Source organism: Sylvia atricapilla, chromosome 13 (genome assembly GCF_009819655.1).
Source record: "Sylvia atricapilla isolate bSylAtr1 chromosome 13, bSylAtr1.pri, whole genome shotgun sequence".
Classification (NCBI taxonomy): domain Eukaryota; kingdom Metazoa; phylum Chordata; class Aves; order Passeriformes; family Sylviidae; genus Sylvia; species Sylvia atricapilla.
In genome coordinates this window covers 18,884,852-18,903,700 of record NC_089152.1, presented here as the reverse complement: position 1 = coordinate 18,903,700, position 18,849 = coordinate 18,884,852, and the positions used below count along the sequence as shown (strand labels likewise).

Genomic DNA, 18,849 nt, shown 5'->3' with positions numbered 1-18,849 from the left:
GCTGGAGGCACTGGGGCTCACCGGGAGGGATGGACACCGAGCAGGAGAGGAGTCTGTCACAACTCCAGTGACTTGAACCAGTTTCTAGGCACCCATTCAAGTGCAAACAAAGAACCCAGGACAGGTTGGATCCTTTGGCCTTGAAACATCCCCTCCCCCCCACCCCGGGAAGCTTTAACCATGCAAATGCAGGGGTTCAACAAAGGTGGGATTTTATTTATTCCCAGCCCGGCTTCAGGCCAGCACAGGAGACTGGCACCTATGTAAGCATCCTACGCCTCCAAAATCCCCCACTGCTCTGGACCACAGCAGCTGCGGGAGCTGGGAACAGCATTGTCCACACTTCTCCTGGGACTGAGCACAGGAACTTCCTGAGCTCAGGCAGGCAACCCCTGCAAAACTCTGGTTTGGAGAGGCATGGTCCCAGGGCTCCAGCCTCTCTGTCTCAATCCCAAAAACCTCCCTGGCAGCTCTCACCAGCCCCAGGAGATGCTCTGGACTTCACCGGAAACCAGGAGCAGCATCCCGGGGTCCCCTCAGAGGGCACAGGTCACGCTGCCTGAGGGCAGGTGATGAGGAGCAGTCTCCTGGGAGGGCAGGAGGACACCAAGGCCGGTGAAGGGGGGTCAGGTCCTCCTGGGAGCTGTCCTACGTGGAAAGCTCAGAGCCGGAGCTGGGGCTGACAGCTGCACGGTGTGACGAGGCTCGGTACCTCCACTCGGCTCCAAGCCAAGCCCAGTGCCCCGGGATGCCGGGAGCCCTCCCTCTCTGCTACGTGCCTGTGTGATTCAGGCCAGTCATGCCCGCAGCCTGCAGAACAGGCTCAGCTGGCAGCGAGCCCGGCAGGACGGGATGGAGCCCGGGGGAAGAGCTGGAACGTCACCCTGGGAGCACCTCAAACAAACCCACACAGGGACAGCGATGGCCCCGGGAAGCTGGCATCTCTCCCACCACCTGGCCACGTGAGATAAAGCACACGGATTTACGCTGCAGGGCCAGAGGAGATTCCCAAGTCCTTGGGAAAGTATGGAGTGGTGAAGACCTGGACACCAGAAAGTATCCCCGCTGCCTGCCATGGCTCGCCAGCCCAGCTGCGATTTAAATTTCAGACAAATTGAGCCTGACCTCTGTTTCCACACCCAGCAACTCCAAGGCAGACAGACAATGATGGAGGAATAACCACATCCCAGAGCCTGGGCTCCCCACCCCTCCTGCACAAACAACACACCCAGAGACACAGCTCTCTGGCAGTGCAGGACCTACCTCCCCATGCTCAGCACCTTCTTAGGGACTGGAGAGAGGGAATCTGGGCTGGCATGGAGAGCTGGGGCAGGGTCTGACCTAAGTATCACACTGGCTATGCCTGGCAGGGGCAAATACCCCCATTAAAGCTGATTGCCAGCCTATTCCCTAAAACAGACACCACTGATCCCCCATAATTTCCCTGGGCTGGGAGCAGAAGGGAGCATTTATAGCCACAGCCAAGGGAACCAGCTGGTGCTCGTATCTTTGCCTGGAGGAGCCGACTCAGGGTCATGCTTCGGAAATATTTGAGAAGCACAGCAATTAAAAGATTGGAGCTGGCAGGCTGAGCTGTCTCCCTCAGCCCTGATCCATGCCTGTGTCCTCCCACCTGCATCCGCCCGGAATCACTCCTCTACACGGGCACACACACTCATCCACCTCCTGACATGGTGGGGGTGGCAGTGAAACTCCACTTGGCTCCATCCCCCGAATTGCTGCTGACCCTAATGGGCAGGCAGGACTTCTCCCCACTCCCTCAGGAGTGCTCCCTGCTCCCTGTTGGCAGCAGTGCCTCTCCACCCCTGTGCCAGCGTGTGCCGGCAGCGTGGCGTGCACAGCAAGCCCCATCCTGCCCACAGCTGCGCCCTGCGCTCCCCCTTGCATGGGAGGAGCTGGGTTGGGTCACTGTGCTCCTTTAGTGGCTGATCCCCAATTATTGAGCCCTGGTGGGTGTTTCCATATGGCTGACAAGGCTCTGATCAGCAGCTCTGCTTGTCCCAGCATTCCCATCCCTCACCCTCCAGCTGTTTGGCTGCTCCCTGCAGGACCCCGGCTGATTCTGCCCACCCTGGAGCACTGCTGGGCTCAGGACACACGCACAGGTTGTCCCTACAGCCTGACAGCCTGGCCCACACACAGACCCAGGGCTCAGAACAAGGATGCCTGGTTTTCTTCCCATGGTGGAGGGAGGCCCAAAGAGAAGAAGCAAGACAAGAGCTCCGGGAAGCCACACGCAGGAAGGGAGGCAGCCACGGGCTCTCTGGTGCTGGCTGCAGAGCTCTCCAGGGACAATGCTCCAGCCACCACTGCTGCTGCCACCTCCCAACCCTGCTGTCAGTAGTAGCAGGACTCACACGGGGCCTCCCTCAGCCTTGGCTTTCCCACGCAGGAGCAGCCTTGGGAAGTGGGAGGAGGAAACGGATCTGCTCCATGTTCCTGGTGCTTCCTCTCAGCCCTCTGTGCCCTGATTTTTTTTCTCTGGTGGGAGCAGGGAACAGCCTGTGCGACAGATAACAAAGGCAGTGACAGACACCGCTGGGGCATGTGAAGCACTGTGTACACCCCCAGCCTCCTCCCCACCATCACCCTGCACCCTGGGACAGCCACCGAAATGCTCGGAGCTGGTTCTATCCTCCAACCCTTGGCACATTTGCAGGATGCTGTCAGAGAGGGGGGGAGCAGCAGCAGGATGCTCAACCCCTCGATCTGGCCAAGGCAGACTCTGAAATGCCCACCCATGGGCAGTGAAGGCCCAGCTGCCTGCTGCCCGGTGGCAGAGGGAAGAGGCAGGAATGTTAATGGCATTAGAGGGAAAAGGCAGGAATACAGGTTCTGCCCAGTGGATTTGCTGTGTCCTGGGAGTGTGGTCGAGACATGAGGGTACAGAGGGGGTGGATGGTGGGGGAGGGAGACCTTAGTGGTTGCTGAAGGACCACAGAGAGCACTGGTCCACCTTTGGGGAAACCGAGGCACGGCCTTCTGAAGGGGTGCATGCAGCCCCACGGGGTCCTTAGCCCATCCCTGTCCCCATGCCAGGACACCAAAGCAGAGGATGAACATCTGGGACATGTCCCTGCTCCAGATACACACCCCATCTTCAGCACATCCCAGGGACCGAGCTGCCACAGGGCACCCCAAGCAGGGGATCTCCTTGCCCAGCCAGGTCCAGGGGAGCTGGTATGGATGTTGGCTCAGCTCTGGAAGCTGCTTGCAGTGCCAGAGGCTGGCTGCCTGCCCGGGGACAGCAGTGGCAGGCTCAATCCCAGTGCCCATTGTGCTCCCGAGGGAGCAGGGCTGGGGGAAGGGACACGTTCTGGCCTCAACGTAGGGCCAAGGCCACCATGGTCATCCAGAGCATGGCCAGCAAGGCTGGAGAGCCGCCACTCCTGCAGGATTAGCACAGGGTTAGACACCATTCCCACGGCTGCTGAGCTGGGATGGGGCCAGGCTGGGATGGGGCTGGGATGAGAAGGGAATGGAATGAGACGGTGCCAAGGAAGGATGTGATGGGATGGGGCTGGGGCAGGATGGGACCAGGCTGGGACAGGGCCAAGGTAGAACACAGACAGAATAAGACAGAATTGCAGCAGGATGGGCTTGGGATAAGATTGGGCCAGAGTGGGATAGGAGTGGAGTGGGATGGTGCCATGTAAGGATGCAGCCTGGGTAGGATGGGACTAGAGTGGAACAGAGCCGGGCTAGGATATGGCTGTGGTAGAATGAGGTTGTGATGGGATGGGGTTGGGATGGGATGGGGGTGAGATGGTACCAGAGTGTGCTGGGAATGGGGTAGGATGCAGCCAAGGCAGGATGTGGCGAGGGTGGGACTGGTGTGGAACGGACCCAGGGTGGGATGGGGCCACGGCGAAGGGGCCTGCCCTGGCTGTGGGATGCAGGAGGAAGCAAGTCCTGCCTGGATGGAGGCTGCAGGCCGGGCTGTACCTCCGAGTGCTCATCCCTGCAGGCTGGGGCCGGGGTAGGCTCTGGGAGGATGGAGCGCAGCCCGCAGCATTCCCAGCGTCGCTGTTAGTTTAACAATACCCCGCTGGCCTGCATGCCGGGGCTAATTTTATCCCTGGAGCCAGGCCAAGATGGCCCTAACTTTCCTCGCTGTGATTTATCCCAGCCATTTCCCTTCAAAAACAAGGCCCCTGTGCCAGCCCTGCTGTCTTCCAGGCAGCAGCACACTGTCCCAGCCAGGACAGAGTGGGGCAGGATTTGCCCCTTTGGTGGGTAGTTTAGAGAGCAGAAGGGTGGTTGCTGTGGGAATCCCTCCTGGGGTCATTCCCCCCACAGCACAGGGATGTTGAAAGCTGGCTGGAAGCCAGGGGATGTTCAGGCAGAACCTTCCCCGGGATCCTGGAGCAGCTCTGTTTTCCACAGACATCTCTGGGAAGGAGGTGGGTGTTTTTTTCTACCAACGATTTTATTGAAAAGGCTTTGGGGCTATTTTTTTCCCCCTTTTTTCTCCCTTTTCCCAGTCAGCAGCCATACTTGAGAAAGAGATTTCTCTTTGCCTCTGTGCATCTAGTTAAAAACTGATTGGTAAAAATGCTGCAGAAAAATGGAAAATATTGAAAATATCTTGTGACAAACAAACAAAAAAATCTCTTCCAAATAAAGATCTCTTTTCTTCTCTCTCTTTTTTTTTTTTTTTTTTTTTTTCCATCAGAAAAGCTTTTAGTGTGCAAAATGTTGACCACTTGGATTTCTTCTCCCAGTGGGCTGGGATGCACCCAGGAGAGTGGGTTTTCAGAAAGCTAAAAAAATCACTGGGCAGAGACCCCAGCACCATTACCTCCACATCTGTCCCTCTTGTGACCCCTCCATGCTCCTGCCAGACCCGTGGCAGGGTGGGAGGTCCCCAGGGAAAGAAAGAGGTGTCATGGCCAGCCCACGGGCGAGCCCTTCCCTGCCAGCCTGGGAAGGGGGAAGAAAGCCCCAAGTCATTTGGTCACTAGCGTGATGAGTTCCTGCCCGTTCTCAGCCTGTCCCTGACAGACGAGGCCGGGGGGCTGTGGGCAGAGGCGTTAGAGGTTGTCATACATGCGCAGCGTCTTCTCCAGCTGCTGGCTGACGCGCTGGTAGAAGACGATCTGCTGCCTCAGGTAGGACTGCATCATCCTCTTGAAGTCGGCCACACGGCGCTCGTGGAAGTGGTTCATCTCGGCCTGCAGGGCGAAGCCCACCACGCGGCAGCGCTTGCGGATCCCGTCCGCCTCCTCCTGGTCCATCCTGCCCTCGTCGCTCATCCGCTGGCTCTCCTTCACCTTGGCGAAGGCGCCTGGCGAGGCAGGGAGCAGCGTCAGGGGATCCGTGCCACCCTCGGGCCCCCTTCCCTGGGCAGCCCCGCTTGATCCCACCCCAGACACCGGCCTGGCCCCAAAGCAGAGGCACAGACCTGCCCCATGTCTGCCTGCATCTCCCCCTGCCCATCAAACCCATCCCTCTCCTCCAGGCAGGCAAAGACCAGGAGCATTTTCCCTCTGGATTCCCCAGCTCTTTTGCCATCCCATCCCTAGGCAGTCACCGCCGTGTATAGCTAGTTTTGGGGTGTCTGGGCTCCTGGAGCGCTGTGACTCAAGGCTTGGGGCGCAAAGCTGACGTGGGGCAGTGTTCGCACAGTCAAGCACCCCAGCCAAGCCTGCCCTCCAAATATTCCATGCCATTCCATGAACAGGAGTCAGGAGCAGCCCTGAGAGACCCCAGCCTAGGAAGCAGTGAACTAGGATGTGGCAAGGGCATGTGGTGCTGTCTGGAGCTCGGCTGGGAAAGCATCTCCCACTCCCAGAGGCAGCTGATGCTCTGACACCAGATTTTCCCTCTCCTTCCATGTTTTTTTTACAGCTCGGTTTCGAAAGAATCCTGCCTGGCTCCAGCCCTGCATTCCTCCCCCTCATTAGCACAGAGGCTAAAAAACTAAAAACAGGATCTGGCCCACACTGGCCTTTTTTCCCTTCTCCCTGCCCCTTGCCGGGAGCACCAGACCCGGGGTTACAGCACTCCCGCTGCGCCAGCCCTGCTCCCAGAGGGGAGGAGGAGGAGGAGAAGGAAGAAGCAAAGTTTGGAGGCCAAATCCTGCCTTCCGCTCTGCCCACGCGGCCTCGCTTCCGGACGGGATCCAGCCCCTCTCCAGGGTAAACAACACTCGGAGGAAAGGCAAGGAAGCTGCCCGGGCAGGATTGAATCCTCCCTGCCCCCTCTGCCTTCCCAGCCTCCCCCAGGGATGCGGAGTGATGCACGGACATCCCTGCATGCTTGGGCACAGACAGCCCTGGCCTCACCCTGGGGAGAATGTGTCCTCCAAACTCTGGGGACATTGGTGTGGCTGTCCCCTCCCTGCTGCGGGCAGCTGGGCGGGGAGGAGTGTGTGGACTTCGGCCCCACACCCACACCCGTGGCTGCCTGGGTGCAAAAGGACACCGAGCCCTCCCTCCTTGCTCCAGGGAGAGAACAGCAGACACCTCTCTCCACCTCTGATCCCACCAAACCCAGGGAACCAGGACGATCGGGACATGGGGAGCTCTGACGCCCTGGGGGTGCTAACCCCCTCCTGCTGGGCTTGCAGGTGCAGGGACATACTCCTGAAAAGTGCGACCCTGGTTGTCCCCAGAGGTTCAGTGTGTCCTCTATCCCACTGCCCCCTCGGCCCCTCCAACTGACCCAAGGCCATGTCCAGCCATGTCCCAGCCCTGGGGGAGCAAGCTCCAGTGTCCACCACTGGCCTTGGCAGAAAGGGAGGATGAGGAAAGACAAGTGGCAGTGGGCGAGGATGCACAAAAGGTGCCAGGGCAGGTCACCCCAGACCTAATGGCAGTAATGCTGGCTCCTGCTCACGGTCTGGGGGAGGTGACACCCATGCTGACCCCCCCACCCAGTGCTTTGGGTAGCACCAGCAGCAGAGTCCACGGCATCACTGTGGCAGACTCTGGACCCAACAGCCCTAGCAGACTCTCCCAGGCTGGAGTGACTGGAGGGCTGTGCCAGCAGGGACCACACCGCCTCCCTAAGAGGCATAGGCAGTGGTTCCCATTCCCATCCTCATTCCCCATTCCCTTCAAGGCCCAACAGAGGATTTCCTCATTGCATCTCCATCCCACTTGCCACACCATCCCCACTCACATGTTCCTGGGGAGGAGAATGCCTCCTTACCTTTCTGCAGGTGGATGATGTCTGGGAAGTTGGAGAGGAGCCCTTGGTACAAGGAGAGAGTGTCCAGCATGAGGAACAGGTCATTCTTGGGCTGCTCAGCGAACATCTCCCCCACAGTCTCGTACGTCTTCCCCGTGTGGGAGATGGCGTTGTTGAGGGCATCCAAACTGTAGGGAGGGTCCATGTGAAAGGAGTGGCTGATGGCTTGGAAGGCATTGCCCAGCTTCTGGAACTCCTTCCGGAAGCCCCCCACGTGCTTGCGCACCAGCTCCGACGCCACATTGGTCAGCTGCAGGACGCTGTCATCCATCTTCTTGCTGAAGGCCTTGAAGGCATCCACGCGGTCCTCCACGTCCTGCAGGTCCTGGTGCTCTGTGGGAATCTGGATGGTGAGGAGGAAGCTGGCGCCCACCATCTCGTCCTTCTCCGCCCGGCGTTTGCCCAGCTTCCACTGCTTCTCGTCGCGGCAGCAGAGGAAGTGCTGGAAGCCCTCGTACTGGGAGAGGACAGGGTGGCTGGTCATGTGCTCCATCCAGAGGATCAGCCGCCGCTTGCGCTTCTCGATGAAGTCCTCCTCGAAGCGGCCGGTGGCCTGCTTCTCGGGCAGGTGGGGCACCGAGATCACCGTGAACTTGTGCAGCAGGCGGTTGTAGAGCCAGTCAAAGTGCTTGTACCGCCGGTACACCGGCGAGTTGATGTTGCTGGGGGTCAGCTTGTAGGAGATGTAGCTCTTGATGCCCTTGAACTTGGTTTGCTTGGTGGGGTCCTCCACGGAACAGATGAAGGGGTGGGGGTTGGCCCTCCACTGCGGGCCTCTGGAGCCCATCTCGATGCAGTAGGTCTCGGCGATCTTGGACATCAGGGGCACGTCGCCCAGAATGAAGGCCTCCACCCCGGAGCGGACAAAGCAGGAGAAGCGGTTGAGGTTTCTCCCCACCACGCTGCCCCTCTTGGAGGAGCTCATGCTGTCCTGTCTCTCCAGTGCTGGCTTGGGCCGGTACCCAGCGTGCTGGTGGTGGCCGTAGGCCGCCGGGTACTGCAGGCTGGGCGAGGGGTGCCCGTTGGTGCCCGGCGCGCTCCGCGGCTCCTCCACCACCGTGCACGCATCGTCCCAGTCATCCCAATCGTCGTCATCATCATCCTCAAAACTGCCCTGGTAGGAGATGCCGGCGTTGGGGGATGCCGAGTACAAGGAGGAATCGTGCCCAGGGGAGCCCACCGGGCTGCTGGAATAGTCCGTGTAGTTGGAGCCCGCCCGGGAGCGGAGGATCTCGACGTAGGAAGCAGGGAAGAGGCCGGTCTCCCCACGGCTGTTTTGGCCCTGTAACCACCCGTCCAGGGAGTTCTCGCTGAAGATGACGAGCTCCTCGTTCTCCTGGATGCTGATCTCCTCTTTGTTTTCGCTCTGGAAGTTGTAAAGCGCTCTGGCTTTCAACGCCATGGCCGGTCCCGGGTCGGGAAGACGAGGGGGGAGCCAGTGGAACGCAATCCCCCCCAGCCAAAACAACCCCCCCGACCCCTGGCAACACCGCGGGCTCGTGCGGCTCCGGGATCACCACCACGCGCTGTGGGAAACGGCTTGGCCGCTTTCCCAGGAAAATAATAATTAAAAAAAAAAAAAAAAAAAAAAAAAAGGTGGAGAAGAAATCTCTTACGAGGTGACGCCAATGTCCCTATGTCCAAGTGACCCCTCCGGTCGCCGATCCCGGCGCCCCGGCTAAAAACAACATTCCCCGTTTAAAAACGACATTCCCCGGGTAAAAAACCAAGATTCCCAGTCAAGCGAGCGGCGCTCCCCTGGCTCCTCCGGGATGTGAATCCCGGTCGGCCCAAGAGCCGGGCTCTGCCATGTCCACGCAGGGTTTATCTCTCCGGGAGGCTGATCCCGAGGTTTCACTCTCCGGGAGGAAAACCCCTGGCCGCCAACGAGGAAATAAATCCAAAGCGATTTTTCTCGCGGCTCCTGTGGATAAAACACCCTAAATTTCCCGTCGGCGGGCGCTGGGAGAGCGCCGGGAACGACCCCAAACCCTGCCCGAGCTCCCGGTGATCCCGGGATTTTGCAATTCCTTTCGGGGCCGACTTTCCGGACGGTCGGCGGGGTTTGGTTTTTCCCTGAAATCCGTAAATCTCACGCAGGACGGAGGCGGCGGTGTCGGGGCCGGTGCCGTCGCCGCTGGATGTGACGGGGCAGCGGCGGGGCCGCTCCGCCGCCGGCGCCGCTCCCGTTGCCGAAGGGCTGGCGGAGCCGGCCGCCAGCCTCCCGTGACGCAGGGCAGCGCCGCGCTCCCCGCTCCGCCGCCCGGTACGCGGCGGGGAGCGGCCCGGCCCGGCCAGCCGCACGCTGCCCTCTGCAGGCAGCCGGCCCCGAGGGCACGAATCCCCGCCCGCGGGGCCTGCGGCTGATCCCGCGCCCCTGCCGGGATGTCCCCCCTCAGCCCGCGCCCGGTGCCGGCCCGCAGCGCCCCGTCCCGGCGGGGGGAAACTGAGGCACGGGCCGGGCGGGCTGAGGGGGGAGCGCGGGTCCTCCGCCCCACGCGGGGGCGCTGTGGCGCCGGGCGGCGGCGCGGGCGGAAGCGCGGCCGGCCCGCGGGGTTGCCATGGAGGAGCTGAGCGCGGCGCTGGCGGCGGCCGTGGGGCTGGCGGGGCCCTGCAGCCCGGCCGCGCCGCACCCCCGCCTCGCCGCCTACAAACCCCGCGGCGGCCCCGGGCAGGCCGAGCGCCGGCAGCGGCTCCTTCGCATCCAGAGAGAGTGAGCGCGGCAGCGGGAGGGCGGGCGGGCGCCGCGGGGATGGGAGCGCGGGGCGCCTTAGGCCGGCCCGGGGCTGCCTGTGCCGCGGGTCACCCGCCTCCTCGTCGGGTTGTTTCCTCCACCCCAGGAGGCGGCTGGACTACGTGAACCATGCCAGGAGGCTGGCGGAGGACGACTGGGCGGGGGTGGAGAGCGAGGACGAGGACGGAGAAGGGAAAGATGCGGAGGAAGAGGCGATGGACGTGGATGCTGGCAAAAAGCTGCCCAAGCGCTACGCCAATCAGGTGAGGAGCCGTCTGTGCGGTTGTGGAGCAGGGCTCTGGGGTGCTTTGGGGCCACGGTGATGGCCATTTGGGGGCTGAGAGGAGTGTGTCCTGCCCGGCTTGGTGCTCACAGAGAAACTGTGATTGCTTCACCTCCAAAACGTGCTGAGTTCCAATGGAAAACACGTGAAGATGGGATGTGCTTTAGAATGATTTAGGTTGGAAAAGACCTCCTAGGTCGCTGATTCCAGCCATTAACTCTGTATCACCCGAAGTGTTCCCCACTTCAGGAGGTTTCACCTCAGCCAGCAGCATGAGTACCCTGTCAGGCAATATTCAGCTTAAGATTTCTGTCTTTCCCTGTGTTTGGAAAGGAAAGAAGGGCAAACTCAGTTGGGTTTTATCAGTCTGGGTGCTGTATTGGTCCTAGATAACACAGAGGCACTTAGGCAACCTCCAGAGAGGTCAACTTGTCCAGGCTCTTTACTCTTAACATTTTGAAATCTCTAAGCCCTGCTACGTTTTTAAAAATCAAGTGCTGGAGGGGGGACCAAGGTGTATGGTACCCAGACTGAGTCTGAAGCTCAGTCAGCAGCTGGGAAGCAAGAGAAGACTTGGGGAAGAATGTGTTGGCAGGTTGGACTTCATTAGAGGGGAGGGAAGGAGCCGTTTTGGAGGTGACAAGCAGTGCCAGCTGCCTCTAAAGCACCCAGTGTAGCTGTCAAAGCAAAGTCAAAACCTCCTTGCTTTACCCTTGAGCTGTTTGTCGTCCATAATTTCAGGAGAGTTGTTACTGACTGGTTCCTCTCCCTGTACTCCCCGTAGCTGATGCTGTCAGAGTGGCTGGTGGATGTCCCCTCAGATCTGGAGCAGGAGTGGGTTGTGGTGGTGTGTCCCGTCGGGAAAAGGGCCCTTGTCGTGGCCTCCAGGGTAAGTGGGCTTCCACCAGCCGCTAAAGCACCTGTACCCATTCACAGACAGCATAAAACTGGTTTGACTGAGGTTTTTTCCTCTCCTTTTTTCCCCACAGGGCACAACAGCAGCTTACACCAAGAGCGGCTTCTGTGTCAACCGGTTCCCATCCCTGCTGCCGGGGGGAAACCGGCACAACTCAACCAGTGACAAAGGTACAGGTGTGAGGAGACATTTGGGATAGAGAGAGGGGAGTTTGTGTGTGCTGGCAGTGCTGTTCCTCCAGCCCCTCCGAGTCCCACAGCTGTGCCCCTTTTTTGTGCTGGGGGTGCTCAGCTTCAGGCTTGTTTCTGTATCTCTGGAGATAACTAGATGGGAACAATATCAGCTGCTTTTATGCTAGATAAGCACATAGAATCCTCAAAAGCTTTAGGTTGGAGGAGACCTTAAAGCTCAACTTGTTCCACTGCCCTGCCAATGACAGGGAACCTTCCTCTAAACCAGATTGCTCCAAACCCTGTCCAACCTGGCCTTGGACACTTCCAGGGATGGGGCAGCCCCCGCTGCTCTAGGCAACCTGTGCCAGGGACTCAGCACTTTCACAGGGAAGAATTTCTCCCTAACATCTAATGTAAAATTGCCCTTTTCCAGTTTAAAACCATTGCCCCATGTCCTGCCACTTTTTTTAATAAGCTTTCTGTCTGACTGACTCTCTTAAACCCCGACATCCTCTCTGCCCTCTAACAGAGACCTTTGTATGGTGTCATCTTCCTTAGTACCTCTTGGAGTTCATTTTTTTTTTTGCCCCCAGAAGAGAGGCTTATTATCTGGCAAATTCCATTTTCTGAAACATGCTCTTGCTTGTTGTGCCTCTGACTGGTCCCTTTGCAGCCTTGTGGGATTCCTGAAGGTCAAGGCTTTTTGTGGTTGCAGTTTCTGTTAGCAGAAGGGGATCCCTCTGCAGTCTCACATCAGGGCAGGGTTAATGTCGGAGAGCTGGTGTTTGCCAGCTGGGTTGGGCGGTGTTTGGAGCAGGGCTTGACCTCCCTGTGTTTGTGTGTGCAGTGTACAGCATCCTGGACTGCATCTACAACGAGGCCAAGCAGACCTACTATATCCTGGACGTGATGTGCTGGAGAGGACACCCTGTTTATGACTGCCAGGTACTGAGTCCCTGCCCTCCCTGCTGTTCCCTGAGCTGCTTTGCTCCAGCACTGCTGAGCTCACTTTGCAAAAGGCAGATTTTTCTCCTAAGCACCAGCATCTTTACAGCTTTAGGGCTGCTGGATAACCGTGTGCATGTTTTTGGGAGGGAGCAGCAGGGTTTGGGGTGCTGTTTCTGCAGATGAAGTCGAGTTTGTAAATCTCCCAGGCTAGTGCAGAGGAACAAAGATGCTTGGCAGATGCTGTCAGGTGATGTGTGGTGAGTGGTCACTAAGTCTGCCTCCTTTCACAGACTGACTTCAGATTCTTCTGGCTCTCCTCAAAAATCCAAGAGGAGGAAGGGCTGGCAGAGAAAAGCAGGATTAATCCGGTAAGTCCTTTTGTACTGAGGAGGAGGCTGGGGGCAGTAAGCTCTCCTGTTCAGCAGGCTTCAGCAGTTTCTTTCACGAGTGAAAGCATTTTCCTTTTTTTCCCTTTCCCCTCACAGATCAGGCTTCAAAGTGTAGATCTGATGAAATGGGATGCCGTGTCAGGATGTAAATAGAACCACTGCATATTGTAAATGCATTCAGTGGGGTTTTTTCCCCTCATCCAAAGTGCTGAGGGACATCATCACACCGCAGGGTATCAGCTAACTTCCATGCTGTTTTTAGCTTTCCCTTGTAATGGCATGGAAAACCAGTGTGGTTTCTTCAGGAGCACTGTTGGTTGGCAGCCTGACTACAATGGAGTTTATTCTTGCAGTCTTGTGGGTTTGTAAAGCTTTAAGCCTTCCCTCTGTTTAAACTGACCGCTGAAGTTGTCGAGGTGAATGCTGGCCTGCCCCCCTGGAGGCCCTGCTGGGCCAGAATAAAAAGTCCTCCTTTGAAGACTCACACATGGGGGTCAGACCTAGAGCCCACAGCAGCTTGGAATGCAATTTTTGGGCACAGACACGTGAGATTTGTCTGCTCAGGTGTGGCCAAGCAGAGCAGCTCCTGTGAGCTGAGCATCTCAGTGATAAATGGGGCTGACTGCAGTGAGGGTGTCTGTGTTCAGAGAACATCCTGTCCTGACTTCCAACAGGAATATCCAGAAGATAACTACCTAATGAAGGGGGGGGTCGTTTCAGCTTTCATTTCCTGGGTGGAAAGATTGGCTTGGCTGAGCCAGCAGCCTGGAGCAGACGTCTGTCTGCTTTGCATCCTGCCCGGAGGTTGTCATTTTCTATTTTGGTTAGAAGAGCATTTCTGGGTCAGGTCTCCTGAAAAATCCTTCCTGCAGTCTTAGGTGCTTGGGAAAAAAGGTATCAGGAGTATGTGGGAGCTGTTGCTCACCCTTTCCCTCTTATGCCAGATCCTGCACCGGAGGAGTCCTGGATTCAGCAGTGCTGGATTCAGCAACTTGTTCTCCTGTAGACCGAGAGTTGCCTCTTCTAACCCTCTCTTGCTCTTTCAGTACAAATTTGTGGGCCTGCAGAACTTCCCCTGCTCCTCGGACAGCCTGTGTGAGCTGCTGGCTACAGACTTTCCCTTTGAGGTGAGAACACACAGGTGGGGCCCCAGACCCCAGCCTTAGCAACAGCTCTGCCATCCCCTCTCCTTGGGAATTTGCTCTCCTGAGGCTGCAAAAAGCTTGCCAAGTTGCTGTTTCCTGTGTGTGGGATGGATGCCTTTATGCCCATGTTTGATTTCTTGCCTTGTCACCACCAACTTCATTCAACCACACAAACAAGCAAGAGTTAAACCACAGCACTCGCTGATTTTGTGCTGCCCTTGCTGCAGTTGGCTGTGTCTGAAAGAGCTTTTTGGGATGAGAGGACACTCGTGCTGCCTCCAGAAGCAGCACAGCTCAGGGTCACGTAGCAGTGTGGTGGACAGCTGACTTTTTTAGGGCCCAGACTGGTACTGACCACTGCCCTGCATGGGCCTGCGTGGGTGCTTTTCCTTGGTGTTGGTGCTTCCAACAAAGTGCCTGGCTCTTTTATGGGGAGGAAAGAGAAGGGTGATGGCAAAATCCCAATGTTTTCTGGGGTGTTCGGGTGTTCATGATGGGTGCCTGAGGTGTACTGGAGCTGGGGGCAGTTGGCAGTGACAGAAATGACTAAGCAGGACACTTACATTTGCTTCATCAGCTTGAAAAGTAGAATCACACAGTATTGAGTAGAAAGGGACCTGCTAGCTGCATCAAAGTCCAGCTCTGGCCCTGCACAGGACTGCTCCAAGAATCCCACCCTGGGCCTGAGAGTGTTGTCCAAAGGCTCCCTGAGCTCTGGCAAGTTGGGGCTAATAGCTGCTGCCCTGGAGAGCTTCTTCCAGTGCCTGACCACCCTGTGGGGGAAGAACCTTTTCCTAATATCCACTCTAAACTTCCCCTAACACAGCTGTTGTGCTATTCTGACATTTGGGGAAGGCAAATCCATGTGCCACCCAGCTCAGTTCCATGTGACTGTGAGCAGGGAGTTGCAGGCCCTTGTGGAATCAGCTCTGGCTGCTTTTGCCTGCCCTGGCTGACTTGTCACTGCAAGGGAAGGGGATGGGGGAGGCAGTGGCATTCTGACCCAGTGACAGTGACAGCATCTGTGAGCCAGAAGCTCCTCCAGTGGCTGCAGCTGTTCCTGAGAGTGCCCAATCTCAGCCCTACATCAGGAGCAGCCTCCACAGAGATTTATTGTCCCACAAAGCCAAAAGCCACGTTGATGTGACAGTGTCTCTCCTGCTCTCCCATCCCGAGTTAACTGTTAAAATTGGTGTAGGTTTAAGTTAAGGGCACTAACTTGGCTCTGAGGGCCAGCTTTGCTTTCTGCTTGTGAAAGCCAGGGCAGTCGTCAGAGCAAATTGGAAAGTCCCAACCCCTTGCTGGTCTTGCCAGACCCTGCTCTGAACATGGACTGAAGGGGTTTCCCAGCTTTCTTACAGCTGGCTTTCTCAATAACAAATGCTCCAAGTGCCTCTGTGGACAGAGTAATTCCTGGCTTTCCTGAGTAAAGTCTTCATTCCTTCCTGAGGTATTATTTGCTCCCTTGAGGAAAGGCTCAGGAGCGTTTGCCCGCTGCAGTCAGGGCAAACTTCTGGGCTGCAAAGGAGGCTGTTGCAAAACTCTGGAGTAGGAGATGGAGCTGAACAGACTCCAGCTGTGTAATCCAGCTGTGATTTGCCCCCCCACCCCAGCCCTCTGCTATATCAGGGTGTGACCTCAAGAAGCAAAATGTTGTGTATGTTGGCTCAAAGCAGCCCCAACATCGTAGGAACTGGGGTGCTTTTTCCAGGAAGAAGGGAGCTGTGGGTCTCTGCAGTGTGCCACAAGAGGGAGCCCAAAAATCCCCCAAAACACCTTCTAGCACCAGCACAGAACAGAATAAACTTTGCAGGGGGCAAAATAGATCTGACTATGGATGAAGGGTAACAGAGGTGGTCTTAGGTCTGGACCCAGCATCTTTAGATCCTGACAGGGATCCTGTGTGTGTGGTGGCCACAGAGGAGCTCAGTGCTTTCAGATTTGGGTCTTCAGGGTTAATCTGTAACTTCAGAGCTAGGGCCTGATCCACTCTGTTCAGCAGACTCTTATTTCCCGGAATTCACTAGACTTTGGATCAATTGACTGGCTCTGAATTTCTAGTGGTTTTTGGAGTGGACCTTAAAAGGAGCTGCCCTTCACACAGATCTGAGTAAAACCATGCTTTCCACAAAGGCAGGGGAGCCAAAGCCTCTGAGAAACCCTGATGTTTAGGAACGAGAGGACTGTTAAGTACCTAAAATCTGGAAAGCATGGCTGTGGAATGTTAAATCCTGCCAGGCCAGTCTCTCCTCGTTTAGTTTAGTCGTTTAGGGACAGTGTTGGTCCCTGTTCTGATGTGGCCACTGTCACTGTGGTGACTCAGGGTAGGGACCCAGCCAACAGATGAAATAAATGGGAAGGAATATAGGAGTCACTTAAATCAGGGAATGGAGAACATGACCTAACTCCACCAGGCTGAACTCCTTTGAATTCTCTAGCTTGGGGAAGGTGTTTGGAGTGATCTGGAAAGCCTTTCTGGGCTCTGATCTTTACCAAAACATTCCTGTGGGTGCCGGAGAATCCCCGTTGCTCATCAAGCACCACGCACCCACAGGAATGGGCTGGATATGCTGGACTGCTGCAGAATCTGATTCTTCCCAGGAGGCAGGGTGGAAAAGCTTTTCCCTTTATATATCCAGAGGGGTTGCACAAGCTTATCATGATGTTTACTGTTCTGGTTTTATGTTTTCCTAGCACAGAAATCCCCCTTTTTCTGGGATAATTTTGCAAGATGTTCACAGTGACTGAAAATTATGGACAAAATAGTGCCAGAATCTTTACCCTCTCTGCCAGAGGTTAGCATCTGTGGAGCAGAAGTGGATATATGCTGCTTTGTGCTCAGCCAGTGTTTCTGTTCTGGGGGCTGTAGGATCATGGAGGGGCCTGGAAGCAATTCATCCTGAGGTGGGCTCTTGTTCTCCTCTCTTCTGCCCACTCAGCCACTCTTCCTCGTAGCCAAATGGCCTTTTAAGAGCTTGTGAAGCTGAGCTAAGAGGAGCACCACCTCCAGCATTAGTCAGCCTGACAGCAGGATCCAACCTCACAGAGCACACCCCTGGGAAGCGTGGGAAGAGGGGGGATGAGGATCCCTGAGCACGGTGGGGAAGTGGGGAAAACGTCAGCCAGCTGCAGCACTGCAGAGTGTGGAAATCGTAGCGCTAGGGTTCGGGCCTAAACCTTTAAAGTCCTGAGTGCCCTTAACTGTCACTGATTGCTGGGAGAAGTTCTCTTCTGGGAAACATTAAGAATTTTTTTGGCATAAGCCAGCTGAAAGAGCTGTTAGGAATCGGGGCTCCTTGGCGTCACACACTCGGGCTAATTACTTTCCAAATGTATTATTTAAAATAACCCTAATCCAGTAAAGTGGGCTGCCTCATTCAGAAACTCTGGCTTTTCTGCAGAATGGGATGAAAGCATCCAGAGGCCATTGCTCTGTGCTGACACTAGGCTGGACTCATTTGCCTTTGACAATTTAAAGCCATCTGGGAGTCGCTGATCTTTCAGGGCAGGAGCTCTGCAGGTTTCTTCTTTCCCTTCCGCTATTTATTGCACCGCTTGAGGAAAAACGATCCAGCTGGTGGTTTTGGCCTGCAAACAGAGAGCAGAGCCGTTGTCTGGTGCCTGGTCATTCACCTGCAGGAGCCTCAGCTCTGCCTTTTCGTTCATTCTCTCTCCTGCCCATAGGTCGACGGGCTGCTCTTCTACCACAAGCAAACCCACTACACCCCGGGCAGCACCCCGCTGGTGGGCTGGCTCCGGCCCTACATGGTCCCCGAGATCCTGGGGCTCACCGTGCCCGCCACCGTGCTCACGGCCAAGCCGGACTACGCCGGGCGGCAGCTCCAGCAGATCATCGAGAGCAAGAGGAGCAAAAAGCTGGCTGGGGAAAAGGGCCACCCCGGCGGCGAGCCGGCCGCCAGCAACGGACACTACGAGCTGGAACACTTGTCCACCCCTCAGCCAGAAAAGTCTCTGGAGGGCCAGGATGCAGCAGGGAGCCAGATGGAGAGTTAAGCTGCTGGGACAAGCCAGCTGGGCAGGGAGCAGGGAAAAGGCTCCCTGCTTCTCACTGTGCCTCGTGCTCCCGAGAGGGGCAGAGTAATGATGATAGGATGGCTTTGTTTAAAGGGCATGACAGTGGAATATCTTGCCCCAGGTGCTGCTGGATTTTTGTTGTTGTTGTTGTTATGATGTACTTTTTGCCAGGACTTCTGTGAGGCCTTAACAGGATTGTCTGGTTCTTTGCTCAAGCAGTCGTGTGTTGGGAAATGATCTGTCCCCATAGCTCAGGGATACAGGTCAGCTCCTGACCCTGCTTCTGTTAGAGTCTTGGCAAAACTCCAGCATAGGAACAGTGCTCGGACCTCTGAGGTGCAGTTACTGCTTGTGACCCTTGCAGCAGCCCCACCTTCCCAGCCCTGGAAACTGGGGCTTCTCAGCCTTTGATCCAGCTGTTTTCTGAGGCCTTTTCAATCAGAGTTGTTACTAACAAAAAGTTTGCAGCGAGCTGCTGTAAATCCAAAAGCTGGACTTTCCACACCCACGCGGTCTTGGGAAAATTAAATTTCCTTGCGTTGCAGCAGGACCTGCCTTGGAGCAGGGCTTTGTGCGGCACAAGCATGGCAGAAGCCTCTCTCTCTGAGGCTTTTTTCAGTGGGGGGAGGAAGGAATGGGTTCACTCTGAAAAACGCTACCATTGATCGTGCCAAATAAAAGGTTTCTCAGAACGACAAATTCTTGAGCGTCTTCCTGCTACCTAAGGGTGGATGCGTGCTGTGCCTCCCAAATAGGGATTGAAAAATCGGTTCCAGAGCTGACTGGAGCAGAGAAAACACTTGTGTGGGTTTAATTCTCTGCATGGAGGTACTTCAGTCTCTTGTCCTGTCTTTCTTATCCCAGCCCAATCCCACTTTTTAAGTGCCGGCTGCTTCCACTCCCTGCTTTTAGGGAGATGAAAATTATAGTTCTCACTGTCCCCAGGTTGGTTTCCTGAGGGGGGTGAAAAGGAGGGAGACGAAACATCAAACTCGAGGCAGCATTGGCGAC

The 18,849-nt window shown here is 56.5% G+C and overlaps 2 protein-coding genes across 3 annotated transcripts; one reads left to right on the top strand and one right to left on the bottom strand.

Annotated features, from left to right (window-relative positions):
• Positions 1-4,429: 4,429 nt before the first annotated feature.
• SNX33 (sorting nexin 33) lies at positions 4,430-9,329 on the bottom strand. The gene is made up of 2 exons (XM_066328738.1): positions 7,177-9,329; positions 4,430-5,308 (listed from the first exon to the last, which is right to left on the bottom strand). Exons 1-2 carry the CDS (start codon positions 8,615-8,617, stop codon positions 5,055-5,057), a joined length of 1,695 nt encoding a protein of 564 aa, XP_066184835.1. The 5' UTR covers positions 8,618-9,329; the 3' UTR covers positions 4,430-5,054.
• A 430-nt stretch (positions 9,330-9,759) lies between these two features.
• Positions 9,760-18,537, top strand: SNUPN (snurportin 1). 2 transcript variants are annotated; one of them, XM_066328736.1, is made up of 8 exons: positions 9,760-9,928; positions 10,056-10,212; positions 11,017-11,121; positions 11,222-11,318; positions 12,169-12,266; positions 12,560-12,637; positions 13,705-13,785; positions 17,488-18,537. In XM_066328736.1, the coding sequence occupies exons 1-8, from the start codon at positions 9,777-9,779 to the stop codon at positions 17,815-17,817; spliced, it is 1,098 nt and encodes a 365-aa protein (XP_066184833.1). In that variant the 5' UTR covers positions 9,760-9,776; the 3' UTR covers positions 17,818-18,537. The 2 variants fall into 2 exon arrangements, with proteins under 2 accessions (XP_066184833.1, XP_066184834.1); XM_066328737.1 differs by lacking the exon at positions 11,017-11,121.
• The last annotated feature ends 312 nt before the right edge of the window (positions 18,538-18,849 follow it).